At 35.6% G+C, this 21,725-nt stretch overlaps 1 protein-coding gene across 2 annotated transcripts in view; it reads right to left on the minus strand.

Moving 5' to 3' along the window:
* The window catches only part of NR5A2 (nuclear receptor subfamily 5 group A member 2), a 115,056-nt gene that overhangs the window by 20,259 nt on the left and 73,072 nt on the right, over positions 1-21,725 (minus strand). For both annotated transcript variants that reach the window (XM_026671741.2, XM_026671742.2), the window contains exons 5-6: positions 15,865-15,984; positions 4,825-4,972 (exon numbers count right to left, since the gene is read on the minus strand). In XM_026671741.2, coding sequence (XP_026527526.1) covers positions 4,825-4,972; positions 15,865-15,984 — 268 coding nt within the window. The remainder of the gene's footprint in view (positions 1-4,824; positions 4,973-15,864; positions 15,985-21,725) is intronic.

Here is a 21,725-nt window from a genome sequence, read left to right on the forward strand (position 1 = left end):
TATGATTCACAATTTGTTCCTCCATTAATATGAAGCCAGGTAGTTCAAAAAAATAAGAGCTATGAATAATAACATTCTAAATGAACGAATATACTTGAAGTGGCCACTGAAAATGACAACACGTAATAATTATTTAAAATAAATGTGAGCATTTTTCAGATATAATTCAGCTGTTCAGCCGTTTAGAATATCACTGAAGTATGAAGACTTGCTTTAAATATTTCATCACAGAGCAAACTACATAACTCCTGAGACATTTCTGCTGCAGTGCCTAACATGTGTGAAAATATCTTACATGAAAACCTATGGCAAGAGGTGCTATTCAGCTAGTTAATTTATAAGAAAATAATAATTCCTAAAACAGTAGTGTTTTTATTCCCTAGTCATCAACATCTGGAAAGAGTCAGCAACTTCCAATTCAGAGCTTAAAGATTAGCTGATGCTTAACCTTGTTCTATTTTTTAAAGATTTGTAATTCTACAAAGTTGATGCACATAATTAACAAAACAGGTTTTTAAAACAGTTCTGTGTGGTATTATATTTAATAATATAGATGCAACATTAAAATACTCAACAGATTTTTCAAGATTCCTAAATTCTCTGGATTGAAATTACACTGCCTTTAAAATGGAAAAATTAACTCCATTCTTAGAGAGGTGATTAGAAGGAAGTGGGGACAATTTTAGCAAGATCGGTCTTATCTGATTACTTGCCACCACCTTCCAACAAAAGGATAGAACCACAAGTTTTATCTACTGAATAAATGTGAAGATTGTTTTATACCTAGTAATGGTCTTGACTTCTTGTAAGTAACCAGTTTGGCCTAGTGGTTAAGGCACCAAGCTAAAGATTGTGAGGTCTAGTCCTCTCTTAGGTATAAAAGCCAGCTGGGTGATAGTCTCAATTCATTTCATAGGGTTGTTGTTGTGGGGAAAATAAGAGGAGGAAGTTGTGTAAGATATGTTTGCTGCCTTGAGTTATTTATAAAAACAATAAAGGCGGGTTACAAATAAAATAAATAAACAAACAGTCAGCATACATCATAATGCTTCTATGAGTATAGCATTGCATATACATTCAGAAGAATACAAAAACATATGTTTTCCCCTTAAATTTGTGTTTTAAACTGATGTATCTCTCTGTGCATTTTGATTGAAATGCCCTTGGCTAAATCAGAACTAGACAAGACATGGCTTTTCAGAAGTTGCTGAACTTTATTTCCAGCAGGCCCAGCCATAAAGGATCCTGGCAAGGGGCACAGGGAGACATAGTCCAACAACATCTCAGGTGAATCCGCCCACTATGGTTTATAATACGAACACAGGCAACATATTTGGTCATGAGATATGAAAGTCTAAAGAGTGAAGCAGAATTTTGGCAGGAAAGGATGTCATTGTATTTCAGGGAGGATTAAAAATTAATAAAAGTTTAAGTGAGCTTTTTGAGGCCAGACTTTTTAAAGTAGGACAAAATATGTCACATACATCATTGGCCTGCAGTTGCTTTCCACGACTAGAAAGTTATTTTTGAATTTAATTATTTTTTGAATTTATTTTTTGTATACAAAAAAAAAGTATACAATAACAATTTTCAACCATATGGTATTTACAATAGTATATGCCATTTAATTCTGTTTCTTGCACTAATTCCTAACCAAACCAAGTCCTTTCTTAGCCACCAAGCTAGATACAATGTGTATTTTTTCTATCATCTCTCTCTCTCTTTCTCCCCTATCTCTCTATTTTCTACCTATCATCTGTCTGTCTGTCTGTCTGTCTGTCTGTCTGTCTATCTAATCCCTCTATCCATCTCTCCTCCTTCTCTCTCTCTCTCCTTATATCTATTATCTAGCTATGTAGCTATCTAGCCAAATTAGCTTTGTTAGGTGTAGTAGATGAATGCGGATACACATTTTAATCAATGCAGTCTTATGTTACTTGGAAAAGATCACAGAATATCAAGATACTCTGGATCTTGGTAGTTAGGAAAACATCCACAACAAGAGAGCTTTGCTGTGGTAGTTCCCCTGACCAGCAGCAAATAAAGCTTAGTTGCCTTGTTTGTCACAAGATGAACAAACAAACAAACAAACAAACAAGCCAATCCTCAAATTTAAACTTATTTTGTGCATAACCTATAAACCTATATAACCAATAAAACCCGAATCTCGAACATGGCAGTTTTGTATGCCACCATTTAGCTTCCCTATATAGATTGCCTACAGGAACTTAACTTTTATTTTTGATTGCTTAAAAAAAAAGAAGAAGACTTCACACATCGCAAAGCAGAGCAGCAGCCTCAGGCATAGTCTGAAGTTTCAGCAATGTATCTATGCTTTTGGGAAAATGAACTGGAAGCACGCTGGCATGATGGGGGCAAAGGTTAGGAAGGAATATCGCAAGCTTGCTTTCCAATAAGCAAATATAGGCATTTTGTAAGAATGCCTATCAGATGTTCATCCAACATTTGTTATGGGTTTTCCTCTTATTTGGAAGAACCCATCAAGATGGATACTGATTATGTATCATCAAGTGCTAAACAAATAATAGATCAAATGGTGTATATAATCAATCACATACTTTTAAAAATATATTAATTTTAATCTAGGAACTTTTTTACTTTAAAAACTGTTTAAATCCTACCCTGCTTTCAAATATATCAACAAATTATTTCACCAAGAGAAAGAATAAAAAAGAAAGTTATAAAAAATTATAAAATTGTATGAAATACATGGAATATCTAAGACAAATATCTAAGGCAAAGTCTTTATTCTATAAATTTTGCAGAGAAAACATCTGTAGCTTTCTTTCCACTGTCCTCCCATGGCATATACAGAGAAACCTTACGTCTATTCTCTATATGGAAGCTGAGTGGGGAGCTAAGCAACAGAACAGACTGCAATTCTTAAGACTGAGAATATGCCCCAAATATCTGTTTAACCTGTTTTCCTGCAGTTCACGAGGTGACACAAAAATATGCTAGCATAATTTTGTCTGTTCCAGCAGCTGAACTCAGTTTTGCAATAACAAAATCAGTTAGTGACACTGTACTGGCAGCTTTTATGGGAAACAAGTTAAAGAACGTGATTGTTGGATCTCTTGCTGATGAGAAGAACATCATTTATTTGTTCTTACTATCTATCTATTTATCTATCTATTTATCTATCCATCATCTATCTTATCTATCATCTATCTAATCTATCTAACCTTATCTATCTATCCATCCATCCATCTATCATTTCTCTCTCTCTCTCAATCTGTCAATTTATCTCTATCCCATTTCTATACTGCCATCACATTTGCATGACTCTGAGCAGTTTACAAATAATACAATAAAAACTGTAGTTAAAAAAACATTAAAAATAGAATTAAAAAGAAAAACTGAAAAGCAAAAAGGCAGAGAAAATACCTTCAATCCATCAACCATCCCCAAGGCTGCGTGACACTCTTAGACCCCATGTCAGCTGGCAGAGCCAGGTTGTGATGCTTTTCCAAAAGGCTCAGAGAGAGGGGCCCCTCTTGTCCTCCATGGGCAAGATGTTCTGTGGTTGCATAGTTCTAACTCTATACCGGGAGATGGAACTTTTGACCATTTGTTTTAGTAATTGCCTGTCAGAACTCAAGGATGACTGGAAGTTTCCTGCTTCTACTTGGGTACCTGCACTCAACCCTTGCTAAGGTAGTGCACCCTACCCACCTTGTAGATAATTTGTGGATTATCTTTCTTGCTTCAGCTTATTTGTCCCTCATGTTCTTTTACTGTCATGCCTTTCTCTTCTACTCCTGCTCTGTCTCTTGCCCTTCTCTTTTGTTCCCCTTTCTCTTACTTTCTGTCCTGCTGTCCTTCTGTCTTGTTTCTCTGTTGCTCTCTTGCTTTCTCTTTCATTCGCTGCCTCCATTGCTCTTTTTTAAAAACACCTGTTGAGAGATGTTGGGATGAGTTTTGTGGGAGGATTCTGCCACTTCAGTTTTATTTCATTGGTATACCAACTGGGCACTGATTGTCTGTAAATAAGTTGGCATACTGTGCATCAGATGTCTGGTCCTGATACAGGGGTGGGATATGATAGGGTTAACTACCGGTTCGGGATTTACGAGCTTTCCTGCAGGCTGCGAGCTGCGTGCCTGTAAATCATCATCAGTAGCTGCCTGCAGAGAAGCAGCCTTTGAAACAGCCCTCTTTTCTTGCTTTTCTAACTGCAGCTGTGCCTCTTTCGGCAGCTGAAGTTGAAAAATCAGGAAATAAAGATCAGGTAAGAGCCCGGGAGGGGGTGGGCAAAAACATCAGCAGACATAGAACCGGTTCTATGTCTGCTGCTCTTCAGAGCTACCAGTTTTTATTTTATTTTATTTATTTATTTATTTGATTTGCCAATTGTTTACAAGATAATAAGTATAAGTGTATACATAGTTGTGAATACATGAAATATAAGAAAATAAAAGAAGAATAAGAGAAACAATAGGACAGGGACGGTAGGCACGTTGGTGCGCTTTATGCACGGCCCCTACAGACCTCTTAGGAAAGGGGTGAGGTCAATAGTAGACAGTCTAAGGTTAAAGTTTTTGGGGTTTGGGGTTCTACAGAGAGTAGATTTTTAGAGAGTAATCTTGTTGATATAGAGAGAGAAAGGGGGAGAATGGGAGAGAAAGAGAAAGAAAGAGAAAGAATAAGAAAGATGGATAGAATTTTGAGCTCTTTTATAACACTTCTAATATTTTGCTGAACTGGAAAGAATAAACTCAACCTGCATATAGAGTTGGGAAAGGATTAAACAGCAGAATAAAGTCAATCTATTTTCATTTAAATAAAAATAAGGGTACATACCTAAACTGAATAGCACCAAAAATTTGAGACATACAAATTCTCGTAGATCAAACTGTAGAGATCGTAGTTTAGCTACCAGCTCCTGTGCATGGCTCATGAGACTGTTCAGGGTGGCACCTGCTTGCGATGCGATTACGGAATAATCCACCTGTAAAAGGGCACCAGAATTTGATGACTTTACTTAACCAGGTACATCATTTTTTTAGTTCATACATTTGTAAATGGATTCCTTTTACCATTGAAGTGCTGGGACACAAGGAAGACAAGGATAAATACATACATCTGCACATAGTTTTCGGTTTTGACCATTTCCTCCCCTGAAGAACTCTGAACCACGCCTTCAATTTTGATGAGAATTGTCATCACACATTCAGTATTTAGGCAGCAATATATACAAAGATCTATCTATCATATCTATCTTTATATCTATCTATAGAATAGAATAGAATGAGCTGGAAGGGACCTTGGAGGTTGTCTAGTCCAGCCCCCTGTTCAAGCAAGAGAACCTATGTCATTTCAGATAAGTGACTGTCTAGACTGTTCTTAAAAATACCCAGTGATGGAGCACCCACGATTTCTGGAGGCAAGCTGTTCCACTGGTTATTTCTCCTTACTGTTAGGATGTTTCTCCTTAATTCCAGGTTTCTTCTCTCTTCAATTAGTTTCCAACCATTGTTTTTTGTCCTGCTCTTTGGTGCTTTGGAGAATAATTTGCCCCTTCTTCTTTGTGGCAGCCCCTCAAATACTAGAATAATGCTATCATGTCACCCCTAATTCAGCCACCCACCCACCCACCCACCACCCACCCATCCATCCATCCATCCATCCATCCATCCATCCATCCATCCATCCACCCACCCACCCACCCACCCACCCACCCACCCATCTATCTATCTATCTATCTATCTATCTATCTATCTATCATCTATCTATCTATCTATCTATCTATCTATTATCTAGTTGGCTTCCCAAAATTTAATCATCATTTCTCAGAAAAAGGATCAAATTGAGTAGATAACACCTGCCTTAGTTTTGTGAGGTTATTGTGAGGATAAGAAGAATTAAACATGTATCTCATCCTATCTTATCTATTCTTTTTGTTCTCAAGAGGTAGGCTGAAATAAAATCTTAGCCTTTTCAGGTAAACATACTGTGTACACATATACATGCCTCTTACTGTCATGCAATGTTTTTTAACACCACATTTCATCTGTTAATATATTGTTTCATTTGTGTACCCCACTCTGAGATAAAGTCTTCTATTTGTAAAACTGTGATATGAATACTACTGCTTATATAATCAGATTATATCATCCCAACTCAAAAGCAAAATATGAACAAGTTAGGGAATATCATAAGCCTTAACAAATATTAGAAATCAATAAAGGGAAAAAATTAAAGGATTTGGTAATCGTAAAATCAATAAGGAAGTGTATTTTTTAAGAGACATGTTTTAAGAGGAATGCATAGCTGAATGACCGGGTAGTGAACAAGAGTATTTTGAACTACAATATTTTATTGCAGAATGACTTATTTAAATCAACCTTCTACAGCTTAATGAATAACAAATGTGCTGGAGTTCTATTTCCAGATATAAGAAGTAATTGATTATTAACTGGAGATATGTTTATTTGGATGTTCTGTTTAAATTATCTTCATGACTGTTCTTAAAGCTACTATTCAAATCTACCTGGCTTCAATGTGATTGTCTGTCTTATCTTAAGACAATAGAAAGTAGGTATTTTTTTCACAAGTTAGAAAACCAAGATAATTACATTTAGGTGGGGAATGAAAGCAAACTCAATGTTTTAAGTTACGTTTATGTTGAGTTACCTTTCTTCTCCCTTGTTCTTGTTCTTGTTCATGAACTATGGATGAAATCACATTTGAATATATGAGGTTCACAAGTTCATTTGCAGCATAAATAAATGATCTTAAATACTATGACCATTTAATACAATATTTGTTAGCTGTAACTAGCAAACCTAGGATTGCTGCAAAGATAGGCTTAAATGCTGCCAATTTCCCCTCTGCAATTTGTTGAGGAAATATATTGGAAAAAGATTGTCCCTTGATAAGGTGACCAATTATACTTTTTTTCTTGCTTGCTTGATTTATATCCCATCTTTATTATTTTTATAAATATCTCCAAGATGCTAGTTGTCTATGGAGATTCTCAGTCATCCAGGTCATGGTTGTCCCAAAGATGGTTTTTCAAGAGACATTTCATTTCTCATCCAAGAAGTTTCTTCTGGATGTAAGAACATCATAATTTATGCTGCAAGTCTTAATATTGTAGCTAAAATAATAGGGGCCACTAATTTGTTTTATCATAGAAGAAGCGTCTTGGATGAGAAGGGAAACGTCTTCAAGGAAAAACAAAGACAGCTTCTTGAATACCACCTTTGGGTCAAAGTGGTAGATTTACCTAATACTCCTTCCTCCTCCTATTTTCCCTTCCACAATAGCCCTTTGAGGTGGGTTGGGGTAAGAGAGAGTGACTAGCCTAACGTCAACCAGCTAGCTTTAAGAGAAAACATCATCTTCTCTTTCTAATAATAAATCAAGATTTTCTAATGAAACTCATGAATACTGGAACCATACTCTTCCAATGATAATGTAAAGGGAAACCCCAATAGATAGATTCTTTTACCCACTGCTGGTGGACTCTTAGGCACTAACTCCTCTTTCAGATGCATTTAATATTTGCCGAACCAGCATATTTGTCTGGGAGGCAAGTCTTCATCTGCCACTCAGCCAGAGCCGACTGTATTAAATTTTTATATTTATTGACATTTCATTACCATAATTGACCGCACTTGGTTCCCTGGTAGAAGGCACGGGGATGCCTCCTAAGCAGGAGAATTGGTCCCCTGAGTCAGATTTGCAATTAAAAACAAGGCAGAATGGATTTTTTTTATTGTGTAAATATGATGAGTTGAATTTTCAGCTTTAGCTAGAGAATACGGAGAGCCAAGAAAACCTTTTTTTCACGAGTGAGCAAAATTATGACTCAGTGGAAGGATGACCCCCAAAGGTGTCAATCAGTTTATATAAACTCAACGGTGCATGAAAAGCTCCAGTTAATGTCTCTTGGAGTGGGGGTAGGGGGGAGAGTTCCTGTTAAAGAGAATATTATTTCTGCTACCTAGTCAATGGCCTATTTGTCTATGAAAGAAACAAATCCTTTGGAACTAATATTTAACTCAGAATGTATGATTGAAAATCATGGAGGGGAGGGAATGGGGGCTGAATCCTGATGTTGATCCAGAGAGAAATTTTAATCACGTATTTAAGACTTATCCTTAACTGTATTTGTTGAACAATTTGTTATAGAACAGCCTCTGTGAGATGATTTGTATGTTATAACATTGCCATTAACAGAAAAAGAGATTTGGATTGCTGTTCTGGGACCCCAAGAGACAATGTTGTAGAAGCTAAGGATAATTCCAATTTTTCCCTTTGAGATCTAAGAAGAATGACAACCTCAGAGTGAAAATGCAACACTAAAAATATTTGGGATTTATAGGAGTTGCAGAACAATATATCTGGACTGTCACTGTCTGGAAAAACTGTATAGGTAGTCGTTGACTTGCAACAGTTCATTTAGTGAACGTTCAAAGTTACAACAGCACTGAGAAAAGTAACTTTTGACTGTTTTTCATACTTATAACCATTGCGTCATCCTCATGGTCATGTGATGAATATTCAGACACTTGGCAATTAACTCATATTTATGACGGTTGCAGTGACTTGGGATCATGTGATCAGCTTTTGTGACCTTCTGACAAGCAAAGTCAATGGGGAAGCCAGATTCACATAACAACTATGTTGCTAACTTAACAACTGCAGTGATTCATTTAACAAATGTGGCAAGAAAAGTCATAGAATGGGGCAAAACTCACGTAACAAATGTCTCGCTTAGCAACAAAAATGTTGGCTCAATTGTGATATAAGTCAAGAACTATCTGTTTTCATCTTACTACATTCATCTTATAAGATACTATCTCTCAGTTGTTAGGATGTATTAAGAAAATATCAAAGGAATATGATATCAGATAGGCAAGGAATGGGTAATTACAAAGTTCAGCTATCTTACCCCTTTCCAAATTCCATCAAGGAATTGTTTATAAAGTTCCTACGGACAGTAGAAATGGGCTTCTAATTGTTAATAGTTTAATTGAAGGATGATAATGATTATACTGATACATTGTTAGAAAATTATTTCCCTGGAATAAACCGAAGTGGGAATTGGAAGTTAAAATTAATGATCCATGTAGTTAATGAGAAAATGGTAATTTATTTAATTATTTCTTAAATCAATCTATATATCACTTTCCATATATTTCTTGTAATAAAAATAAGAACTTGAGACAAATCCATATTTGTGCTTATTTCATGTGTTTGATTACTTAATGCATCTTTTGTTCACTTTAACGATGCAGTGTTCTTCTTTTTCCTTTTTTACCCAAAAGCAGTTTGGAATACAGTATTCTTGGAGGCTTTCTCCTTTTGACAAATAATTTCAATTCAGAAGATTATATTGATCAATGAAATTAATTCATTATTCCATGAAGTCAAATCCGCATTTTAAGAATATATTATGCAGATTATTTAAAATATTTTTTTTCAAGAAATCCCACCCCCCCAAATTACATTTTAATTTACAAAAATATTTGCAGCAAGTAGTTTTGGGGATCAAAGAAAAGTCTTTTCAAACCTTTTTGTGAACAAGCATTCAGTCTATACAGGAATACATCCTACACAGAGACAGCATGCAGAATGAAATCAGCTTTCATTAAATTGATTAAAATTTTGATGACTTGTACAATATACGATGCCTGTCATTTTAACATGATATGCCAATAACAGAAGATAATGAATTAAGTTCTGCGCAGACCTCTCCCCCTGGATGATGTTAGAGAGGTTGCTAATTAGTTCTAATATGCAAATAGTAAAACTGATAACTCTTCAAAGTGATATAAAACATCTAGTATGTTTATGGATTGTGATTATATCAAGAGACAAATTTTAAAAAAAACCTAGACCCTACTACACACTTGTATTCCATCTCATGAAATGAAGATTGATATAAAATTGTTAATGTGTGTAAACCTCCTTTGTTTATACATAACTAGATGGACATATCTATAGTTCCTGTTTTGATTTATTTAACAATTTTAAATTTCTCCTTTTCACAGAGAACTTTCTTCAGCTGCACAAGGACAACTGAGCTAAGGAGACGTGACTAATTCAAACTTATCTAGCATACCTCTATGATTAAGGGTAGATTTGAGTCTGGCTTATTCATTTAAATGGGTGGATCATTAAAATTAACCCTAACTCTTTATATAAAGCTGTTTTGTCTGTAGTGTCAATTTGGTAAAGTTGTGGCCCATCAAGCAAACAGCATCATATTAGCCACATAAGAAAACTGATCGCAAAAAATCCCTCAAATGCAGATACCAAGCACAGTGGGTTCATCCTGCAGTTCAGTTCTACTATCTAAACAAAATAAAGCTTGCCATTGTAAAGAGTGCCTATGACAGTTCTTGCCAGGTGCTAGGACTAGATTTAGAGATAGCAGTCCCATGAAACAGCACTTGAGGAGCTTGCCTGTTGCTATCTGCTTGATGATGGGCTCGACAGCTGAAACAAACAGTGTGAACGGTTCATTATCATTTCGAAAGCTGGCAGCAATGTATGGTCAGCCTCATGTGAACATTTGTTGGTATGCATGTTACCTTTGGGAACCTTTAGAGTGTCGGTGGCTATTTCCAAATGGCACACATGTGATCAGATCCATGCATACCAAATCATATGGCAGAGATAAATCTTGCACGCCTAGAAATATGGGGTACAAGGGTAGTACAAAATCAGCTATTTCAGAATGGAACAAAAGGAAGGAAATCGCCTCTCTCTTAGGGGACCATTTGTTCGAAGGCTGGCCCTGCCAGAGGCTGTATAAATGAGGAAGCTGTTTCAAGAATAACAGTGGTTGAACTAAGTTATGCCGCGAAGCATAACTTTACTATGGGACCGGTGTAAGATCTATCTTACTAAAGTTAATCAACAAGTCAAGCATGCTTCATGCACTATAGTCTGAAGAGATTTATGGCCATAAGACACTGACAAGGGATATGAAGGCTGCTGTACCAGCACTACGTCAGCTGGCACCACTTTGCAAGAAGACAAAAAACATTTACACACTTGCAATGGCATATGGGACAATTTACCATCCAGTCTGACTAAAAGGAGCATTCGTGCATGTGTTTGCTTGTGGATCAGCCCAGGAATAAAGTTAGAGAGTTAAGATCTGATCTAATGCACAGTAGAGCATTCTGTACATCTTCCAACAACCTAGGATGGTGGAAAGAAAAGGTGAAACATGGCAAAGTTTTATAAAGTATTCTTCTAGGGTGGGATTGTGTGTATGTCATTTTGTGTCTTCTGTGCACAAATTGATTGTTAAGTTAGAGGAATGCTAGGCATTTATAAAGAGCAAGGATCTTTATTCCCAGATTTCTGCACATTCCAGAATTCTGATAGAGAAATAACAGGGATGAAAACAAACTAAGCTGAGCTGGGATCCCTCTCAAATAAGAGTAGCAACTGTGTAGTGAATGTGGCATCTGATGATTCAACTTTTCTGGAATAGCCATAGCGGCTAATAGGGAAATGCTAATATAAGATTGCCATTCTGATAACTGCACTGGCATTATACTCTGCAATTTGGAGAAGAGTTTTGAAGGGCCCATGAAAGTTGAAAGCTCACTCCAATATGAATGAAGAATGTGTGTTTTACAAAGAACAGAGCCTCTTTTTGAATTTCAGAAATGGTCACTAAAATGGGTCTGTTTATTGTGGCCGTGGTAATGAGGGAGAGTGGTCCGTTTGTATTTCTGTTCTTCAATCCCTGGAAGATTCTCAAGATTGTATTGCCAAAACTATCTTTAAAGAAAAAAAATAAAATAAAATGTATTTTAAAAGAAATCTTTAAACAAATAAAATGGATAGTCTTATTAAAACTCTGAAATACGAGTGGCAAAATGAAAAGTGGAACTTTAATCATTTTGGTCTTGTGCATCTGGTGAAAACAACATTGTGACACTACCACAAATCCTAAGTGTTTTTAGTCCCCGCCCCCCAAAAAAGATTTTAAAAATCTACGTCACTGTATAAATGTTTCCTGTCCCTAATTTAATATCAGATCGGGTGGGGTAAGGGATGCACAATTTGATTTCAAGGAACACCTGAAAGGTCATAATTCTTAATGTCAAAATTAGTATATTAAATTTGCCAATTTCCTCTTCCATTCCCATCCTTCTTTCCATTTGTATTTATAATTCAATTTTAAGTTTATGAAAGAGATTATAGGATGACTAAAATTGAAAATGAAATCTGCACAGCCTTCAAGGTTACTGTGATGAATGCCATCAGAAACATATGTGATGTTGGGTTGAAAATAGCTTGACAAGGCAGGGCCAAAAGTGAAGTTAGTCCGATCTAGATATGATTTTGATTTAACAGGAGACTGTATCTCTGCCTAGAAATAAAAGAAACAAATATTTCTAAAGATTCCTTGAGTTTACAGTCAGTGCTTGTGCCTATTATTTAAATGTGACTAAATGCTGTGTGATGTTGTTGCAATCTGTACTTGTTTCTTAATGGCTTTGAAAGTGATTTGTAGAAATACCTGGCAGTGTGTTTTATTTGAATAAAAAACTTCATAGCTCTTGGAAAATTGTCCCATACAGTACAATTTCTGAGGCCGTGATTTTTGGTTTTATAGATTATAGCTGGGTTGGGACTACATCACGCAGAGTTCCCAACCAGAACTGGTTAGGAATTTGAGGCATTGTAATTGCAACATGTCTAGAGAGTATCTGGTTTGGAAAAGTTATAAAACTTTACGATTGATTTGATTTGATTTCTATAGTCACCCAGAATCACTTGCTGAGATGGGCGGCTATAGAAACCAAATAAATAAATAAAGTTTTCCTAAAAATGAGGTGTTCAGTTTCCACCAGCTCAAGAACCATAGCTTGCTTTGCGTGCCACATTGAGGGTTGCACTCCAAAACTCCAAAAATTACATCATGTTTTGGGAGGGGGCTTCATGAGTTTTAGGGGGTGACATGCTGCTTTAAGCTTTCAAGGTTCAAAAGACCAATTTCATTTTTGATTTTTTTTAAGCACATCTTTATTATTTTTATAAATAACTCAAGGCAGTGAATATACCTAATAGTTCTTCCTCATCCTACAACAAAATCCTTACAACAAAAACTCTGTTAGGTGGGTTAGGGAGGGAGGGGGAGAGATAGATAGATAGATAGATAGATAGATAGATAGATAGATAGATAGATAGATAGATAGATGAGAGAGAGAGATGATAGAAGATAGATAGACAGATAGATATATAGATATATAGATATATAGATAGATAGATAGATAGATAGATAGAAGAGAGAGAGAGATGATAGAAGATAGATAGATAGATAGATAGATAGATAGATAGATAGATAGATAGATAGATAGAGAACAGCCCAGGTCATCCAGCTGGCTTTCATGACTAAGGCAGGACTAGACCTCTCAATATCCTGGTTTCTAGGTTGACGCCTTTACCACTACACCATATGGGCTCTCTATGGACAAACTTTTTAAATAGTCATTTCTCTAGTCAATTTAGTTTTGATTTCATATTTCAAAAGAGGATGCAGGACTCACTGGGTAGAGTGAGTCTTTGAATAAAATAATTTGAAACTTGGCTATCAATTTGGGCCATTTCCCCCTTCAATCCAGGCTCTAATGAGAGTAAGGACAGAAAGGCCTAATTCAATGTATTATTTCTTGGATATTATTAATCATGGTTTATAAAACACAAGCAAATTTTGCGTCCATGTCTTCCTCTCTTGCTTTTCTTTCCTACCTGGTAGTTTATTTGAGACTTGCATTATATCAATATTTCTTATTGTATCTGAACTTTAGAACTTTGACTAGACAATCCATGCCCCATTGGGTCATCCTTTTAGACACATTTCCTTACAGAAACAGACCAACAGAATGACTGTGAATAATTCTGTTAAACAACAACAACAACAACAACAATGGGGGAGAGAGAATAGCCCAATGTCTAAGGTGGGACTAGAATTCATAGTCTCCTGGTTTCTAGCCTGGTGCCTTAACCGCTAGACCAACTGACTCTCTTATACTTTAAATCCCCCCCCTCCACAAAAGGGTCCACATTTTCAGGGGTGCACTGGAGCATATTGTTTATTGACATCAATGAGTTTTTAAACAGCTTAATTTTGACCATGGCCGTAGTTAATGAAGCTGCGATCAAAGGGTTGAACTCACCTGCTTCATATATAACGTATGTCTCCTTAACCTAATGTAGAGCACACACAATCCCTATAAATGCAAACGAATGGCTTACATGGTTTAAATTAGGGCTAAGGCTCTCTATGTAAATTTTGGAGAGCAATTGAATAATGTGGATTGCAGTCAAAACAAGCAACTGTTTCCTCGTATGTATTTAAATTGAGGCAGTTTAGGTTTCAGCTACTTAAATGCCAGTGGACCATCATTTGGTTTCACTTTGAATCAGAAATAAAATGCACAAAATGCACTCTGCCTTCCCATGACACTGTACATTCTTTTCCATTAGAGCTGTAATAAATGTTCAAAGGGTAAGGTTTTGATTTAATTTGCCTTGTCATTCTCATTTATTTTACTTGAAAATTACAAATGAGTATGGCCACGACACAAGGATGTTCTCTTGTGACAACCTATCAAGCTCTGTAGTGCTCCAAAGTGGGCTGAGTTCATTTTATTCAGGACGGTGAAAGGGAACTTCCTGAAGAAATGGATCCTAGAGGGCATTTGTTTTCACTTTTAAAGCTGTTTCTGGTTCCCTAATTGGGTCTGCCTTTCCCTCTCACACTCAAACAAGCCTTCGATTTCTGATAACACAAATGTCCTAACTTTGTCTCATTGTTTGGGCACCTGACTACGCTTCAATTGCACTGCTTGAGACAATAGTACCATAGAGTAGAATAATGTAGATGGGTTGCGTGCACCCCACATTTGAAGCGATTGGGTAAGAAAATACGAATTCTGTGAATGCTCTATGATTTATCTGACCTAAACGAGTTTTGCACACTGAATAGATGGGTAAATACGCTTAACTTCTCTTAATTTATCCTGTCTTTTGATAGCCGTGGAGAAGAGCCGTCCGTGGTGCTGACAGTTTTATTCTGACCACCAGGCCTTCTGCTCAGTCTCATCTCTAATTGTAAGATATGTGTCAGCGCTGCATCTTTGATTTTCAGTGTGTTTTTGCTGTTTTAGCTCTTTATGCTTTAGACATTTTTTGCCTGTAATGTATTTGAACAGAACTCTAGTCCGTTCAAAATTCTATATTTGTTGAGCGGGAATACAAGAAGGAATCTTGAAGCAAATATAAAGAATCCTAAGCTATAACTTATATAAATTAAACACTTTCACAAGGTTTTCCTTCAGTACTTATTATCACAAATGATCTAATCTAGTCTTGTCTGCTCTGAATGTTGTTTTCCCAGGAGAGCATATTATCTGCTTTAAATTCAGCTAAACTAATTTTTCTTTCTTTCTTTAAGAGATGTACAATTAGCAAAGGGTTAGCCTGATCCATGACTTACTTACTTGACATAAATTCATAGAACTAAAGGGAAATGACCATTTATTTCAGTTTTGTTTCTTCTAGATCTAGGCTTTTGCTAACACATTTCATCCTCTTTATCTTTCATATGAATACATTTAAAAATTAAATATATATATTTATTTTATGTGTAAAATTTATCATTGGGACTGGCACGGAGAACACTTTCCATTTCACTAATACTCTGCTGGAACTTATATCTCTGTTCAGTGGAAAATGCTTTCAGTGTGACACAGCAGTGCTTCTAATCTGTCTAAAATCTATTTGCAAATTCATTAATACCAAAAACAACAACAACAACAACAACAACAACAACTCAGTGATGTTACTATGCAAACTCACTTGTTGCCCAGTGACTAGAAGGATGGAGCCTTCCTTCCCATGTACCACTTGCCGATAAATATGATCTAGAATTAAGAGTTCACTCCAGCAGTTCTGAAGGAGCTTCATTTGGTCATCAACCTATATACCAAAACAAAGAAACAAACAAAAGAATACCTTGGGGTTATTGCTGTTGCTCTCTTTTGATCTTCTTTTTAAAATCATGCACTTTGACCACCATTTAAAGAGGACAAAAAAAAACACACCACATTGGGAGAAACTTCCATATAAATTCTCTCATGCTGCTGCTGTAATACCTTGCAACTGTATTAGTAAGTTTTACTGCAATTGCCCATTCTGCGAAAGCATTTATTTTCTACAAAAGGGCACTGAAATTGAGGTAAGACTTTAAAGCTGAAATCATTTTCCCAATTGGGATAAGTCCTATTGAATTTTATAGGTCTTTTTTTCCCCTGAGAAGATACAGACTTCTATTGCAGTATCATGAGATGGATGGATACTAGGTTTTTGTGAGAGTTCATATTTCCTGTCTACAGCCTTTTTACCAATTTTCAGTGGGTTATTTTTGTATTTTCCCCTACTGAACAAACTTTGGCATTCAGCGGAGTCTGCTTAGTCTTCTCTGTTATGCAAGGATGTACTGTGGAAGTAATGCCACTGATAGCCAAGCAGGAGAAGGAATTATCTTTTTTCTCTGAAAATAAATCTATCTTAGAACTAGTTCAAGGTAGCTAATAAGATCAATAATGAAAACCACAAAAATGATTCAAATTGCAGAGGGACACAGCATAAAACAGAAATAAACGATATACTGTAAAAATGACATTGAAAGGAAGAATTAATGTAAATTAATATCTCAAAAGACCAATATAAAATAGCATAATAAATCCCCAGCATTTTCATTACAAGCTCCAGCTTTTTATCTCACAAATCAAAGATCATCCTGAAAAAGAAACAGACTTTGCCAACCAATAACATTTCAAAACAGACCGGACAAGTTGAATTTCCTTTAATGAATCAGTTATTCTTGCATGCCTGCTAAATGTAAACAAGTTGTGTTAATTAAGCATTAGTTTCAGAAAAAAACACAACTTATTTTACTAAAGTACTTTTGTTCTAGGTTTGTATGTAACATAATTTGTGGTTTAAGGGATGATCTATTTAAAGATCAGTATTTCGTAGTTTTGTAAACCTCTTTAAAAATTGACTTCAGTAAAATGCCGTGTAAACATAAAAATAAAAATCAGAACGAAGTTTCTATAATAATAATAATAATAAAAAGAGAACTTAAGGAACAATGTGTAACCCTATGTGAAAATTTTCATATGAACTTTAAAAGTGAAATTACTGTTTGGGATTTTGTGAATGCATTGGTTTGGCCCAACCAATGAAATAAGGGAAGAAAGTGAAAAGACAAATCAATTAAAACACAAGTAACGTAAAAATATGATTGATAAAAAGCAACAATATTTGTCAGACATATAAAATTTTAGTAGAGACATAAAAATACCACTAATATTTTATTTTTAAAAATTTAACTATAAACTTTTATTTTGTAATGTGCTTTATATCTACTTTCCAAAATGATTAAAATATATTGATTAAAAATGGACATCTTTATTGCTCTTTTAAACTGTTTTTATCATTAGACTTAATATTTGTAAGAAGCATAGAGTCTTGTACAAGTGGGCAGTTGCTGAGATTGAACAGTTTAATAAATAAATATTAGTCATGTATTTATTTAGTTGTTTGTTTATTTATTTTTATCAGGGTGTCCAACCTTGGCACTTTAAGACTTGTGGACTTCAACTCCAGAGTTCTCAGCCAGCTTTGCTGGCTGAGGAACTCTGGGAGTTGAAGTCCACAAGTCTTAAAGTTGCCAAGGTTGGACACCCCTGATTTACATAGTGCTGAAGCTCAGTACTTATCTTTAAAGTTGTAGTATTATATGTGTGTGTGTGTGTGTGTGTGTGTGTGTGTGTGTACATGCATACGTGTATGTATTTATTTTCAGAGAGAGCCATAATGTTATTTAGCATTTTAGAGATTCACAGAATCAACATACCTTTTCCCAAAGGAAATTATTAAACAATGGAAATATGACTTTTTCACAGACATATAAATATTCCTGTTGGTATTTGAATATACATATCTATCCTGGTGTAATGTGTATTTTTATACAGAATGCAGAAGTATCATCTGGTAGCATTAAGTAGAGTTTTAGGAATGGTTACTATAGCAGTAAACCTAAGATTCAAAATAGGGTCACTCAACTCTCCACTATTTAAGCACTGGATCTGCCTTGTGGCACTTTAATGCAGCATCATAATTAATTGCAGAAGGTGGCAGTCAATAAAGGAAGCTGTCATAGCGTCTCATGAGGAATTGAATCAAACACTGCTTCTAGATCTGTAAAAATGAAGTAAAAGGCACCTCCATTTAGTACACTTCGAAGGGAGACTTAGTACACTTCAAAGAGAGGTGGTACAAAGTGATACATTGATATATGATGGAAAACTGTGATCTGAAGATAGCTTCTTCCATTGCTGGAATTCTTTCTTGAACCATCCAATCAATTATAATTATTAATAATAATTATAATAAAATAATTATAATTATATAAAATTATAATTATATAAATATAATTATATAAAATTAAAATTTTATATAATTATATAAAAAAATAATTATAATAAAATAATAAATAATTAGAAGAGTTCTCCACTCTTCTACTCGTTGTAGAATACCTTATGCCACCAGACTTGAAATTCTAGAACTAGAAAACCTTGAATTACGCCGTCTTCGGTCTGACTTAAGCATGGTATATAAAATCATACATTGCAATGTCCTACCTGTCAATGAATACTTCAGCTTCAACCATAACAACACAAGAGCACACAATAGATACAAACTCAAAGTAAACCGCACCAAACTTGATTGCAGGAAATACGACTTCAGCAATAGAGTGGTCAATGTCTGGAATACTCTACCCGACTCTGTAGTCTCTTCCCCAAACCCCAAAAACTTTAACCTTAGACTGTCTACTATTGACCTCACCCCTTTCCTAAGAGGTCTGTAGGGGGCGTGCATAAGCGCACCAACGTGCCTACCGTCCCTGTCCTATTGTTTCTCTTATTCTTTTATTTTTCTTATATGTACCCATTTCATGTATTCACAACTATGTATACACTTATACTTATTATCTTGTAAACAATTGGCAAATCAAATAAACAAATAAATAAATAAATAAATTTTACAAGCAAGAATTTTGTATCCATAGCATTTAAAACCTTTAAAGCTAAAATGACAAGGCTCTTGCTGTAAGATAAGAGATAAGATAAGATAACCGTTGTTATTGGTTTTTTTTACTGTGAGCACACTGGGACACATGCTACACACACACAGACACACACAAACACACAGACACACATATCCATCCATATATATATATTAACCACTGTCCATTTTGAATACAGAGCAGAAAGAGGAGACTAGAATAGAATAACAGAGTTGGAAAGGACCTTGGAGGTCATCTAGTCCAGCCCCCTGCTCGAACAAAACTGTGACTGAATCTAGATCAGGGGTTCCAAACTCGTGATGACATGTTATCGTCACCTGACGTATTGCAACTTTCTCCCTTTTGCTAAATTGGGGGTGGGTGTGGCCAGCACATCTGCCCTGTGGGCCACGAGTGTGACTTCCCTGATCTAGATGTTCTCTTTCAGATACCACGAAGCCTGCTCCCAAAAGGTAACACAGAAATCAAGTCACGAAGTAGCGTGTAGCGTCCCAGACAATCTTGCAGACCCTGCTCAAGCATTTCTTATATGCTTTGTCCTGGTTAGAAGGAAGTGAACTACCAATAATCTTTTCTGCCATCCTCACCACTCTCTGCACTGGTTGCTATATCCTGTGTAATATTATGCCTATAAGGCTACTTATATGTTGGAAGCTGCTCAGTCTAAATCAGGGGGCTCCAACCTTGGCAACTTTAAGACTTGTGGACTTCAACTCCCAGAATTCCTCAGCTGAATGAAGTTGCCAAGGTTGGAAACCTCTGGTCTAAATAATGTTCAAGTCTCTACTTTGACCTCCCTGCATTGCAGCTAATGCAATCCCCCAGTTTGAACTTGGCTGCTTTTCAGTTGAGGCTGAATTATTACTCTGCTGGCTGAAGTACAGGCTTAAACAAACTCAGGGCAGTCTGTGTTGAATCTTGTCTTATTAGTTGAATCTTGTCTTAGTTTTGTAAGCAGATACAGCTCCCTGGAAGTAACAAATAATGGATAATCTGGCTCATTGTGGGCTCACTCCAGTCTGTATCTATGCTAGGATTGAATAAAGTTGGGAGAATGCTCAGGCAAAGAATGACCATTTTATAAAGAGATAGAATCATTATTCCCTAATATTTATATCATTTATTGATTCAGGCTTTTACATTGACACATCTAAATCATACTGTTGGGTAGATTCAATTGTATTCTTATAGAGAACATGTATGTGTTTACTGAGATTCTGAAATTAAAACATTAATGCATATATTAATCGCCCCTTTGATTACAAAATACTTAGATAGTTCTCACAAGCACTATTTATTAAATGAACAGGATGCATCTATGGTCTGTGGTCTGAGACTATATATTTTAATAAACAAAATGAATTAGAATTAGATTAGGAATTAGGAATTTCATTTTATGTAAATAATCAAAGAAATGGTTTCCAATATTAGTAAGTCAGAGATAAAATTCATAGCAGAGTCCAATAACTTTCATTTTGTTTGAACAATTATTTTAAAATAACTCATAACAAGGAAGATCAGATCTCTCTTTGTGGTTTATCATTCTCCAGACATGTTATATGAATATTGAATTCTATAGTTTATATTTGAAGTCACTTTTAGAGAAGGCTGTTGAAAATGTTAAACATTTGACAATACCTATAACAAAACAACAAAAGCAGCAGTTCTAGCACTCATAGTATTAAAATATGGTCTGAAATTCAAGCATCTATTTATGATCTATTTCTTGCATTTAATAGAATAGATTACAGGTAGTCCTGTATCACAATTGAGCCCAAAATTTCCATTGCTAAGCAAGACAGTTGTTAAGTGAGTTTTGCCCCATTTTATGACCTTTCTTGCCAGTTAAGTGAATCATTGCAGGTTAAATTAGCAACCGTTACAACTGTGAGCCAGTTCCAAGCATCCAAATTTTGATCACATGACCATGGGGTGTTGCAACAGTTGTGTGAAAAATGGTCGTAAGTCACTTTTTCAGTGCTATTGTCACATTGAACGGTCACTACATGAATAGTTTAAGTCAAGGATTTATACTGAAAGAGATCATGAAATATGAATAACTAGGATTGCACTATGATAGCAATAGCAACAGCACTTAGACTTATATAGCACTCTGTAGTGCTTTACCACCTTCTCTAAGCAGTTTACAGAGTCAGTATATTGCCACCAACAATCTGGGTCCTCTTTTTACTGACCTTGGAAGGCTTGGAATCGAACTCCTGGAGTGAGCAGTGAGTTACCCCTACAGTACTGCATTCTAACCACTGTGCTACCACAGCTCTTTGGAACTTATTTAATTTATTGTTTCTATGTGCATCTACTTGTATTCTGCCTGTATTGCCCAGTACAGCCAATATTTAAAACATGACCATTTACACCTAATGCATGGCAGACTTTCCTTTGATTTCTATCTCAGTACAAAATGGGAGATGCATACCTCACCTTTTTCAAAGTTCTATCAATAGAACAATCTTTTAATGAAATCACTTTCAATGTTTCTATACAAGACTACGTATTATGGTTGTTACTTCTGGGAGATAAGAAAGCAAGCCAAAAGTCCATT

The sequence above is a fragment of the Notechis scutatus genome, chromosome 3 (genome assembly GCF_049901735.1).
Source record: "Notechis scutatus isolate UNSWTSFEM ecotype Mainland chromosome 3, rNotScu1.2, whole genome shotgun sequence".
NCBI classification, from domain to species: domain Eukaryota; kingdom Metazoa; phylum Chordata; class Lepidosauria; order Squamata; family Elapidae; genus Notechis; species Notechis scutatus.